This window comes from Plectropomus leopardus, chromosome 14, assembly GCF_026936395.1.
Source record: "Plectropomus leopardus strain MGB_pleo_1.0 chromosome 14, ASM2693639v1, whole genome shotgun sequence".
Classification (NCBI taxonomy): domain Eukaryota; kingdom Metazoa; phylum Chordata; class Actinopteri; order Perciformes; family Serranidae; genus Plectropomus; species Plectropomus leopardus.
This window is the reverse complement of record NC_142189.1, coordinates 14,820,359-14,833,555: the sequence shown is the minus strand read 5'-3', so window position 1 is coordinate 14,833,555 and position 13,197 is coordinate 14,820,359. Positions and strand designations below refer to the sequence as shown.

General features: G+C 39.8%; 1 protein-coding gene across 1 annotated transcript; it reads right to left on the bottom strand.

The window, feature by feature from the left end:
• Nucleotides 1-1,735: 1,735 nt before the first annotated feature.
• ythdf2 (YTH N6-methyladenosine RNA binding protein F2) lies at nt 1,736-12,248 on the bottom strand. Its single transcript, XM_042500591.2, has 6 exons — nt 12,035-12,248; nt 11,785-11,809; nt 9,986-10,065; nt 6,793-8,481; nt 3,857-3,922; nt 1,736-2,783 (listed from the first exon to the last, which is right to left on the bottom strand). Exons 1-6 carry the CDS (start codon nt 12,059-12,061, stop codon nt 2,760-2,762), a joined length of 1,911 nt encoding a protein of 636 aa, XP_042356525.1. The 5' UTR covers nt 12,062-12,248; the 3' UTR covers nt 1,736-2,759.
• Between the last annotated feature and the right edge of the window lie 949 nt (nt 12,249-13,197).

The following is a 13,197-nucleotide window of genomic DNA, read 5'->3' as shown; positions in this document are numbered from 1 at the left end:
ATTTTATATCTCTTACACTTAAAGGCCACACATATCTATCAAATCACAAGCATGCAGAACCTAACGGCAGCACTGGTTTACAAAAAGGTTTGTACTGAAACATTTTATTCGACTGTTTCTTAAAAGACGAACCGTTAAAGGTCATTTAAAAACAATAAGATAGTCACACTACTCGCCGAGTGTGCAGAAGGCCTTCATGCTGAAAACCCTTTTTAAGGATACTCGTCGACCCCCGGCTGAAGGGCCCGTCCTCCCGTCAGGGTGGAAGAGAGAGCAGTAAATAATGCTGCGTCTCCCTCTTGTGGCCGTTACGTCCAATACAACCGCACAGACGACAGAGGAAAATGGCGGATTGCAGTTAATTTCCCGTACTGTCAAGTGTACACGCGCAGGTACACAAGATAGAATACGCATAGTTTCTATTGCCAAGATATTACCGTAATATATATATTCAGGGTTCCTACAGTTTAAAGCAAGCGAGATGTGACATTTTTTAATGCCAGTCGAAAAGAAATTTAAAACCAAATCTATAACAACCGAAACTAAAAAAAACAAACAAACAAAAAAAAAACAAAAACAAACAGGTGGTTTTGGGGGGACAATTTGTTGGTTCTGCGACCCTATCTGCCTGATACTTAACAATAAAACATCAGACAAAAAAAGATTCATGGAGACCTACTTCCCACATCCCAAATATTTTTCAGGGCTCCCACACTTTTATGGACAAACTTTCAAAACTTTTTCATGACTTTTCAAGGACCCATATAGTACTAAAAAGCATTCTTGGCCCATCTACCTGGCATTTTTTTTTTAAAGATTAAAAAAATAAATGTGCTGCTGGGTCACATTTACGTGAAAGTTTATGCAGGTTAGAGTAGTGTGACAATTTCATTACAACACAATTCCAAGACTTTTCCAAAACTCCCAATTATTTTACTTCATGACTTTTCACAGCGAGGAAAATAAGATAAGAAATTCCATGACCGTGGGACCCTGATTTTCTTTTTAAAAGCCTTCTGAAATACTGATTTAAGACATTTCAATACCAAAAAAAGGGCTTATTTTCAGATAAATGAACTCAATGCCTTTTAAGACTTTTTAAGGATCTGCAGGAACCTTGATATTATAGTCCCTTATGCAAAAATGAGTTACAGAGGGTGTGTATTCTCCCAAAACAAATTAAGTGCAACATGGTTAAACAGAATCTACTCATTCAGACGATCAAAAAAATGATTTTGTTTTGCTTTTAGGATAAGGACGCAACATACACAGGTACAAAAGGCCACCCACGTGACTTAAAAAACAAATAAAAAAAAGATACTGAGGAAAAACCCACACACCACTTTGTGGAGCATCTTTATTATGCCACAAATAAAAGCCAGTAGTTCTGAAAGAGGACCTTGCGTTTTTTTTTATGGGTTTTTTTTTTTTTTTTACTCACCAACAATGACATTCTGAAAATGGTGGAAGCTGATTGTGATATTATAGTATGTATGGTCGGCTGAGCAGTCAGAAAAGGGAGTGTGGAGGACAAGGTGGGTTTGGAAAATAGAGAGGTAAGAAATGCAGGTGAAAACTTTAAGTCAGGGTGGGGGAGTGGACGGGCTGGAGGTTATCAGAAAAACATTCATTCATTAACCCATCTGGGAAAACGAAAAACAGATGAAAAGAAATGCACAGACACGCTGCATGACAAAATTGCTTTACACAGTCAAACAAGGGGAATGCACACCAGTTCTGCTGAATATACCACATTTATTACTTTTGAACTGATTAATAGAAAGAGTGGGGGCAAGGCCACTCGCATCACTGTCTTTAGAAAACGGAGGAAGGAGAAAAAAACAAAAAAAGAAAGCAGCCCATAGCAACGATGAATTAACTTGTCCAAGAGAAAGAAAAAGAGGGTAAATAAAGTCCAATGAAGACTGTTAACAGAGGGCCCCAATTTTTTTTAGACCATAAAATTATACACTGAGCAAGGCTTGCCAACTTAACATTTCTTCTGCTTTCAAACTCTTGACCCCCCTTTTCCCTACTCTTCCTCTCCAGATCCTCCGCACCCTACCTTCCCCACACACTCCGTCCAGCACATGCGAAAACAAAACGAGGGCCATTCTGAACATCTGCAGTCCTCTCAAACAAAAACATGGCAAGCATGTAGGAAACAGATTCTGGAGTGAGCGCAGCTGACACCCGTCTACGATGAAAATCCACTGAGGAGGAAACTCCACTGGGTCCTGGTTGAAGATGTGAGCATCCTCAAAAGACAGGAGGGTGAGGGGGGGGGTTTACAAAGAAAATGAGACAGACTGCCCATTCTTGACTTGACTTCGGAACGCTATTATAAGCCAACACCACAAATTTCTATTGGATTTGTGTGTTTGTGTGAGAATTACAGACTTGCTCTTGGACCATAAAAACAGAGGATGATCCTTTCATTTAAAAAAGGAAAAAGGAAAAAGCAGCATACAAGGGAAAAGCATATGTAGTGGAATGGGGTGGGGCAAAAAAGATATCACCTAAGGGTGCTATGCATTTAGTTGTAGTCCTATGAATAATCGTTTCCTTTTCTTTTTACTACAAGTTCGAAGTAAGTCTTTAAAGTCAAAAGAAATCAAGAAAGTCTTCATTTAGTTTTTTTGTCCTTGGTTAATTCTTCACCCCTATTAGAATTTCTTAGAGATCTGGATGTATGACGTAATGGGGTGGACAGGGCTTTAGGAGGGGCCATTGCAGTCTTTTGACCAAAGCACCAACTGTTACTTGACTCGTCCTTGGCGCTCCTACAACACAAAAAAAGGACAGCAAATTACACACAACGTACAACATATTTGTATTTTCAAACTACAGGAAACACAAATCCATACACGTTCTTCTGGTTCACTCTTTGACAAATCCAAATATGCACACCTGCTCATAGCTTCCATTTTACTTAAAGTCCTGACACACCACAACAGTCAGGCTGTCGGTGAGCGTCTCGCCCTTGTTACTGCGGTGTGTCCCGCATGAGGAGATAAATATAAGCGAGGAAAGCAAACATGGCTAAAGTCAAGTGGGCGTGAGATGAAAACAAACTCTTTATATTAGGTGAGCTTATTTTTTTTTTTTAGCTATTGAGATCTTAAGCATAAGTGGTTCAAAATTGTTTATAATTGAGCAAATATGAGCAGCGCTGCTCAGGCACGGCTACAGAACATCTAGGGAATAGGAGGGTGGTCTATTTTTTTCTGCTTGATGCACGGTTTCAGCAAAAAAAGGACACTTATGTCGAAGACAAAACTTATTATAATATATTATATATATATATAGAATATTTGTATCGAACAGCAGAATGCGATTCGGCATAATTCTGAGTCTGTACAGGCACAGAAAAGGTGTAATTCTTTTGAACTCAACCTTTCCTCTTTCCCTTTAAATTAAATCCCTCTGAAAACATCTTTTAACAGAATCTCTTCATATGTTAAGGCTTTTTTTGGTTAAATACTATCATGACAACTTTGTTAACGATACAGTGGCTTGCACTTTATAAATGAGTGGAGTACCAGACTTTAATTGTGAAAATACAGTAGTTATAACAGTAAGCAGCAAGCAGCTCTGTAGAGGCAACGCTGTATGTGTGAACACCACATGTAGGAGTTTAGTGTGGCAGCTTTTACGCACTTTTTACACGGGTAGTGTGGCCTGGGCATTAGGTACAGTTAAGATATAATATATTTGTTTTAGGTGCTTGAATTTCGATCAACATTCATGACATCCAACAAATTGATGTAACTCAAAGTATTTCAAGCTGTATCCATCGAGTATCAAAATAACACGTAAAGTGCTTCTGCATGTTGTGACAGATAAAGCCAGTTACCTGAAGCCTGTAATGACTCCTGTTGCTTGGGTTGCTGGCATATGGCTCACTGCCTTGGACCTCCACCTGCCACACATAGAGTGAAAACTGAGCATGACTGTAACAGACAAGTCGCTATAATACAATCAGATCTTCATCACAAATTTGACAAGAAGGATTACTTATTAAAAAAAAAAAAAGTCTTATCCACATCCTTTGAAACAGCCTGGTAACTTTTGCATTAACCACACCAGTTAGTGATAAAAAAAGCCAACATATAAACTACAATTCAGCATACAAATGTCTCACAGACCAAATGAAAAGCTGTCTATCTTTGTCACATTATGCATTACGTATTAATCAAAAACAGCCAAATATAACTTGTATTTACAATGTGTGCTCTGGACAAAGAGTTCATATATCGACAGGACTCATCTGTTGTATGTATCATGATGCCTTCAGTAACATGGTCACGAGTCATTTAAGGTTCTTAAGTGTGAGTGTCAATAACAGAACAGCTCTAAAAATACATACTACACAAGTTCTGGAAAATGGCTCAAGACTAATAAGATTTTGTACAAACACAAGACCCCTAAATGTGATTTAGATGAATACCTGAAAAGACCACAATCAATACAATTAAAATACCTATATGAATACATTAAGGATTGTGTACTGAAAGTTACTACAGTCATTTAGGTTTGATGTCTTTCTTGCAGGTGAGAAAACAAACAGCAGGTAAAGCAACTGTCCAACACAATGTTATCTTGACTAAATATAAAATTAAAAAAAAAATATAGTGACCAACACACTTGTTTCTAGAGCTCTTTACCCCCCCCTTTTTTTCTTTTTTTTTTTTTTTAAAGAGTTCAATAAAATAACCTTTACGCAGCACATTTTTGTGGCTTTAACACGCTTCATATAGGCAAGATACCGATTCAATACGTATCTTAATACAGAGGTTGCAATTCAATATATTACGATATTGTAATCCAGATTATATATTAATTTAGGAAAACTGTCATAGTTATTGTTGCGTCTTTTACGGCTGCCCGTTTCATAAGTCTGTATTCTTTGTGTTAACGCTAGAAATATGCTGTTACATTAAAGTGAAAGAATCAAATGGCCAAGGAACAGCGCCGGGCTTTGAAACAAATTTTACAAAGTGGCCAAAACTGGAATTACACAGTCACCTGATGCCACAGGCCCCAAAATAACTTTCTCCCATACAATTACATTCTGAAATAGACATCTGTCAACCAGTGTAAAAATTTGTGTGAAACCCTCTGCGAAATGACTCGTTTCTCCATCAGGAATTGACCTATTTGGTCCGATAACATTTCAAAAGTCTCGAAGAGCTGTAAGATTAAATCATTTTGTCCTCATTGAAGTTAGCAGAGCACTAAACCAAAAGTTATCTGCTCGGCTGCACTGTTCTGCAGTATCTAGTGCCCATGCTCTATGGGCTCAATAATGCAGAAGATGCAGGTAATTTCACACCGCAGAAATACAGCGTTTGGCTACATGCGCCACTGAGCAACTTTCATGGGTATGAACGTGACCCCACTTCAAATGTTGCATCCATGACTCGTAATACATCCACAGTTTGAGTACAACTCAAAATGACCCAATAGCGCAAATCTATTCTTGCAAACTATTAATAAAAAGATGATAATAATTTTAAGAATCAATACAGTACCATAAAACATAAAGTGTGTCAATATTTTCTCACACCCCTATGCTATATATGTATATTAAAAGTATGTTTTGGGAGCTAAGGTAGCATGAAGTAAAAATAAAGATCCAGAATAAATAGATACAACTGAAACCTTAAATCCCAAAACACTGGAAGACAAAGGTTTATACATCTAATGGCAAACAAGAAAAAGGATGGCAATTAAGGTTAACGAGCTGCTGTTGTGAAAAGGAAGTCAATACTGTGTCTTGGCATATTTTTCCCATAATTTGTCTCTCTGTCAAGTGGAAAGATTAAAGAATGTGTAATACAGCTGTGGACACCAAAGCCCAAGTATTACATTACCCTTTTCACAGGAAGAATACAAACAAGTATCACAACATTATGAGCTGCAATACATTTGCTCATCTATTTTTGTTCATGTTGATGCTGACAGCTCAGCACAAAATAAGATGAACACATTTCATCCGTTACCAAAATGTCTGTTCCGACATTAAGCATAAAAAAAATACATTTTACATATCTTCAGGAGGTTACACAACTGAGCTTGTGTCAAAGACAGGAAGAGAAACCCCTGATAAGGCTAGCAAAATGACACTAAACCACAGTCCAAACCAATCACTTTAAGCTTTAGATATGTTTTCATATAATGCACTGAGTATTTCCATTTTCCAATGTTAGCTTTGAGCGAATATCACCAAGTAAAATTATTTCTGGTGGTCATTCTTCGTTATTCCTTCTAAATGGCAGCAGTACATTCGAGTGATATAACAGGTAGAACACGTAACTGTCACAACATTTTGACCTGAGGAAGATCCAAGTAGGATTGAAATGTTGTCTTCATTAAGTGTGCAGGCATTACTTTTCAACACTTTCAATGTATGCAGGTTTTTTTTTGTTTTTTTTTTTAGCCTTGTAGATGTGCGTATTATTCTCTCTCAGAACACATAACGTCACGGTGAAAAACTGAAAGAACACTCACATAATATATAAATATAATACTGCTCACAATCACACTGTAAATCTACATGTGCAAATCTTCAAGATGTTCCTGAATACCTTTGTAATGCAAGGGAAAGGAAAGGTTGTACACGCACGCACACACACACACACACACACACACACACACACACACACACACACACACACACACACACAAGCTCTTCATATACAGCATCTTTTTCAACCAAAGTTAAAGCAGAACACTTTTTTTTCATTCATCAGTTTTATCATTCACTTTACTCATCAGTAACTTTATTACCTTTTTCACACACTCTTCCTCCTCCTGACGCTTCTCGTAGTGAGAGAAGTCATCGAAGATGGAAGTGGTGTGTTTATATCCAGCGATGATCTTAAGCACCTGCCTGGCCTTGTCCAGTGGTACCTCCTGTGTGTCCCGAGAGTTGGTCACTGGCTTGTTTTCGTTGTTCTCCAGTCGAATGTGCCGTAGCTGACTGTTGGGAACGTCCTTAACAAAGATCCAGCGCACATCAAAACGACCCTTCCACTTGTCCTGTGACCACACGCCAGCAGACGTGTTGTAGTCCACGGGTGAGCGCATCTCTGCTACACCACAGAAGTGACCACTCCCATTGACACTGAACAGAAGGTAAAGTGGCCCTTTGCCACCCAACGAACGGTACGCTGCGTCAAGCCTCTTGTTGCCATGCTCCGTGCTGCACCAGATGTTGTACTTGATGGAGCGGTGGATGTCATCCTCTGAGTAGCTCTTGATGATAAACACCCTGCCCTGCTTAGGATTCCAGTCAAAGTCCTTGGGGTTATAATTGTTGACCATGCGCAACTTCTCTAAGACTGGGTGAGGCTCAGAGGGGACTCCAGGAACCACACCCACACCAGAAGAAGTGGGAGGTGACTGGCCTGCACCACTTCCACTGGCATCCCCAAATCCATTGGCCCGGTTCCGTGGAGGGACCCAACGAGTCGGTTGAGAAGGTTGTTGGCTTGGAGGAGGAGGACCCTGGGAGAGGGGAGGCTGGGGCATCTGAGCCATACCTGGTTGCCCACTGGGTGGAAGCTGATGCTGCCCCATTTGGGAAACAGGAGGAACCAGCTGTCCATTGCTGAGGGGCATCTGTGGGTTCCCTACAGCAGTAGCTCCAGGTTGAGGGGAAGCCTGATTGGGCGGCTGCCCGTTGCTGGGAATAGGGGGCACCTGCTGGGGGGTGGCAGCTTTAGGCATGGTGCCTTTGTTGTCCCAAGTGCCGATGTCCATGTTGTGTTTAATGGGCGGAGGAGGCAAATTGGCACCTGCCATACCACCCTTGGTTTTCAGCTTGGGTTGAGGCTTGGCTGGCTTGCTGGCAATATCGGCCCAGGAGGCGGGCTTGGCAGGGGCAATAGAGACAGGAGGCATGCTGGGAGGTCCTACAGATGATACAGGGCCAAGAGGACCCCCACCTGGTAAGCCAGAGCCAACCACCTTAGGAGCCATGTCCCCATTACCACCAGGAGCGGCACCACCGATCTTAAGCCCTGCCATGCCCTGGTCAAGGCTGTTCATACCTGGTGCCTTGTTCAGGGGCTCGTTGGCAGCAGGTGCAAACGGGGACTGTCCATCGATCATGGCACCCCCAAGTGAGCTGGGAGCATAGGCGTAGCTGCTGCTGTAGCCAGAGCTCTGTGGTGTCCCCGACTGTCCCTGAGAGCTGTTATTGCCCCATGCCGAGAAGTCGATGCCACTGGGGAAGAAGTTGAAACCATGCTGCCCAAGGAAAGGGTTGCTCCCCAGGGGGCCTGGCTGGCCAAACATAGCGTCCGGGAGGTAGTGGGGCTCCCCATTGCTCAACTGTCCATAGGAGGCCAGGTAGGGCATAGGAGGGTCTCCACCTGTGGACCATGCTGCCTCGTTTAAGGAGTAGGAAAATCCTATGGAGGGGCTGTAGTAGCTGGGCATGTACGAGTCCGACATGGCCGTATAGGCATTGCTCTAAATAGACAAAGAATTGGTTTTAGTGACGAGAGACAATTAAAAAAAAATCTTTGCAACAACACACTAAAACTTTACTGATTACATAACATTATTTACAACATTAATTCTTAACATAACCTACGGTTCTATATATGTTTATACCTTGTCCTTGTGGATCCAAAAAGTCAGACCAAGAGAAAATGTGAACAAATGTACTTAATTATTTAATCATTATCATAAAACAAGGACCCACCACACAATAACTAAACTTACAGTACTTCTCTTCCTCTCTTCAGATCTGATCTATAAATGCATAGCCCTGAACTATACCATACAAAAAAGTAACATTCTCTTTAACAAAAGGATGGTGCACTCTTCTGAGTGGAGGAAAATACAGGCTCCATTCTTTTCCTCTACAGCCCACTTCACAGACAGTGTGTCTGTTGCCACACAAGAGGAAATCCACTGATCAAAGAGAAGTAATATTCAAGGCCACTGAAAACTTCATAATTGACAAATTGCGCTCATTCCTGCTGCACATCTTTAAGGTCATCCCATATTCCTTAGCAATGCAAAAAGTAGGGATGTGCACACTCACAAAAAAATAAATAAAAAAATAGGCACCAAGGCCACTGAAACAAAGCAGTCTGCAAGAGTGTATTAATTGTTGTACTTGTTACCAAAAAGTCACGCCGACAGAACTTCTTACTTCCAAAGCTTTTGTGAAATACTAACAACACGAATAGTCCCAAATGTCTAATATATCATGCAAAAATACATGATATCAAGGTAGCATGTAGGTATTAGGGGTGTTCTGAGGCAAACTGCGAAATCAGGGCATTTAAAATTGATCCTGGCTATCAGGCTATCATTACTCAGGCCACATGCTACTTATCTTAAGAATCATGATATAATAAGTGATATAGTAAGGTATACAATTGTATGAAAATTGAAAATTGTATGAAAATGCAACTACAAAGAGAATCTCACCTTTTTTGTTTAAAAAAAGTTATTTTAAAAAGGCATCCTTTTTAAGCATACTTCCATTTAAAGGAAATGGTGCCATGGTTTAATTTGATTAATGCACTTGTTCAACTTAAAAAAAGCTTCTGTTTACATACCCTGAGGGATGATTTTAACTAACAATAATAATTATTTTGTAATACTGTGACATTTTTTGGGGGGATGGTTATCATACCTTGAAAATCTTGTACCATTCCAACTCCATTTCTACTATACACTAAAATGACTGTGCAAAGAAAAACAAATGAACACACTTGAAATATAAGTGGCAACTTCTGATATTAAGGTTCAAGTTACAACTTGTTGATTTTTTAATCTATGAAATTGCCTTTGATCATAAGAGACAAAAATTAAAAAGATTTATAACTAACCAGGAACAAAAACAAAAATGAGGGTATTCAGTTGTTTGATAACTTGAGGGTACTTTAATCTCTGATAATAAAGGTGATTCAACAGAAAAGCAGCACCTGTTGGCAAACACAGGTCAATTACAGCTTACCTGTCTGGCCTGAGTATTCAGGTAAGGCTCAAACTCATCGTCATTCAAAGTATCCTTTTGGGTCACAGCTCCGTTTTGCACTGAAAAGAAAATGATACTGATGTAAACAGATGATACAGGTTTGTGCGACTACAGCAATGAGATATCTTATTATCTGGTCGTTTAACGTCAGAATCACCACCACTTGTTACACAAAAAAACCACTCCTAGCAATTATTTATGAGTGACACAGGAAATGCAGCTGAGCATGATAAGACATCACATACTATGACTACTTAATAGGCTTCAGATTACACAGCATATTGTGCACATGAGATGAATCAATGCCAGAGAAGAAATGAAGGCACCTGGCACTGACTATACAGTACTGTGCAAGTCTTTGACCACCTTAAACTTTATTTTAGCAAGGTTATAATGATCATACAGATTTATTTCTCAATAGCCTCTTTTCTAAAACACAAGCATACAGAAAATGTGTAAAAATGCAAAAATTTCAGAATATAACAACTTCAACAAGATATAGCTGCAAGTATTTACTGTAACCTCCCTTTCTATTCACCATGTCTTGAACTCTCATGGGCAGACAATATTAGATTTTGTAATTGTAATCTTCTAGTGTATTTACACCAGGTTACATTAAAGATATGACCGAAGCTAAGTATTGTTTGAGCTACCTTTTGTTTTGATTGTATGATTCTATGTTTCACAATAAACATTGTCTTCAGTCTACAGAAGCCATTTAGTTCTGTTTTTGTGTGTATCAATGCATTGTACATGTTCACAGTATTCTTTAGTTGTATTTTTTATAATCAGACTAAAATACATATATAGCTCCTCATTGCAGCTTTGCTAAAACAACAAGTTGGCCTAAGACTTTTGCACTGTAATGCATACTGTCATATAAGATATTTAAACTTAAAAACTAAAATGTAGTAGAGATTATACACTTTTATATCCAGAGCAACTCTATTGCATGTTTAATGCTTGTGAACCATTGGCTTGTGGTTTGTTTTTACAAGTTTCAGGGTGTTCTCTAATAGCTGTTGCTACTGTGTCGGTTGACTTCTGGGGGCTTTTCGGGACACTTTAAAGTTAAATTACAACAGGTTATTAAATACATGCTGACATATATTACAGCCTGAACAGCATGATGACGGGAAAGCGCGAGGCCCATTTGGACACAGGAAAAGGATGTCGGAAGACGTGTCATTTTCTGTTAACTTAGCAACCAGCTAACGTTAGCACGCTAGCTGTGTGGTTAGCTGCGTGCAGTGCGCAGCGTCTCCATGTTAACGAGCGCCAAGAGTCCTTTCAACATGACGGACTTGGCTAACATTAGCCAGCGTGATAGGATGGCACCTGTGGCTTAGCACTGCAAAAATGTCTCTCAGTGACCGATATTAAGAGACACCGAGAAGTTAGAGTGTGTTCTCGCACCTGTCAGTGTGATAAAAAGCGTTGCAAGTTAAACCAGGAAAAGGCTATGCATCATGTTGCCATTTAACGTTAGCTAGGTAGATAGCTAATGCTAACTTACAAGTGCCATTTCAGGGGTCTTGAGGAAACTCGCAAATGATGAGAAAGGGACCGAGAACACTCTTATAAAGCACAATGTTCGTTTCGTGCAAGTGGCAAATAAACGTAAACATTAAAAAAAACTTAAACGCACAGGCCTATTTGTCAAGCAGCTAGGAGCTATCGCATCCGCGCACGCAAGATTTTCAAAGCGCACCGCACGTAAAAAGATCCGCATTCACTCAACCCCGTGTCGGCAGCGTTAATACAATATTTGTTCTTACCTTTATTAGCTTGGCCTTTCGGTCTCTGGATTGGGTCCAGGTGATTCATGAAGGTTTGATTTATGAGAAGAAAGGAAGGGGAAAAATAGATGAAGAGATATATTTTCAGCAGTCAGTTCCTTTAGCAGGTGGTCAGGCCTACTGCACTACTGAGCCACAGCCGCTGCCTCTGAGCTAAGCTATCCTCGCTAGCCGTCGCGATGCTGAGAAATTTGGCCCTCGTAAATGTTCAGAAAACACCCCTCTTTACCTGTTCAAGAAGGCTGCTGGCTGACATGTCTTTCCCCCCCGGAGCCTGTGTAACTGTATTTACTCCTAAATAAAAGAGGCAGGGTGTAGAATTGGTCTAGCTATTGAAGAGTTTCACCCAAGCGCCCCTATCTCTCTACAGAGCCTGGTTTCTACACAATGGCGGGCTGCAGTTTGCTTGACAGACTCCTCAACATGGCTGGGCGGCCCTCGTCAACCCACGATGGCATTTATTTACAGCGGACACGCGCCCCCCAATGGCGCGGAGGTGCACTTTCACACTCTGATGTGGAACCTCGAAGCAGACCTATTCAATATAAAATATACCGTAAAACTTCAATGAATACCCCTGTTTATTATTTGCTTAAATCACTGAACTCAACAGGCTTATATTTGGAATAAGGCGTCTATATGGGACGGGATTTTACGTCCTTTCACAAAAAGCATGCTTAGCAAAGATGGAAATACAATCAAATTATTTAATGATTTAAGACCTGGCCGAATTGGCTTTATTTATTCAAAAACATGGGAAGAAGAAAATGAGCAACAGAAAATGAAATGAACCAGAGGTTAGCAAGAAATTTGTGAAAAGTACAAGAAAATTACCTAAAAATTCCCCCCCAAAAAATCCAAACAAAAAAGAAAGGGAAATTAACCCTTTAAAAACGCTTACAAATTATAATAATTCTGTACCATAATTTAAATATATAATTATGATAATTATGAATAGAGTTCACTGGGCATTTTCCCTGGCTTATTGAAAAATTGTCTTTTACATCTACTGATCTCTTCTTTGCGTCTTTTGTGTTTACTATGCTGATAATACCGTCTTCTTTAGTGCTTGTGGTTTCAGTACGTGTGTGTAGCATGTCCATATTGACAAAAGTTTTTACATACAATACATATTGTATGTGTGATCTAAGCAGCTAATTTAGTTAACTTAGGTTATCTCCAGCAGGTAGCAAACAACTCGGTTTTATAAATCCAAAGAACTTATATGAAAATGAACTGCATGGCCACCAGACCAGGCTTCAAATAGAGACAGGCCTTTATTTGTCAAAATGTGTCGCTAGTAAAAGGAACTGAGCATTTAACTGGGACTCGGCATTTGTTTGACGTTTTCCAGTAAAATTAATAAATCACGCAAATGAACTAATAAACTGA

Excerpts from the sequence above, each read along its gene's own strand:
- ythdf2 (XM_042500591.2), bottom strand. The coding sequence starts at position 12,061 with ATGTCAGCCAGCAGCCTTCTTGAACAG. Across the intron at positions 10,066-11,784 it reads GAAAGGCCAAGCTAATAAAG|TGCAAAACGGAGCTGTGACC; the intron begins GTAAGAACAAAT and ends TTTTCTTTTCAG. Across the intron at positions 8,482-9,985 it reads TGAATACTCAGGCCAGACAG|AGCAATGCCTATACGGCCAT; the intron begins GTAAGCTGTAAT and ends TTGTCTATTTAG.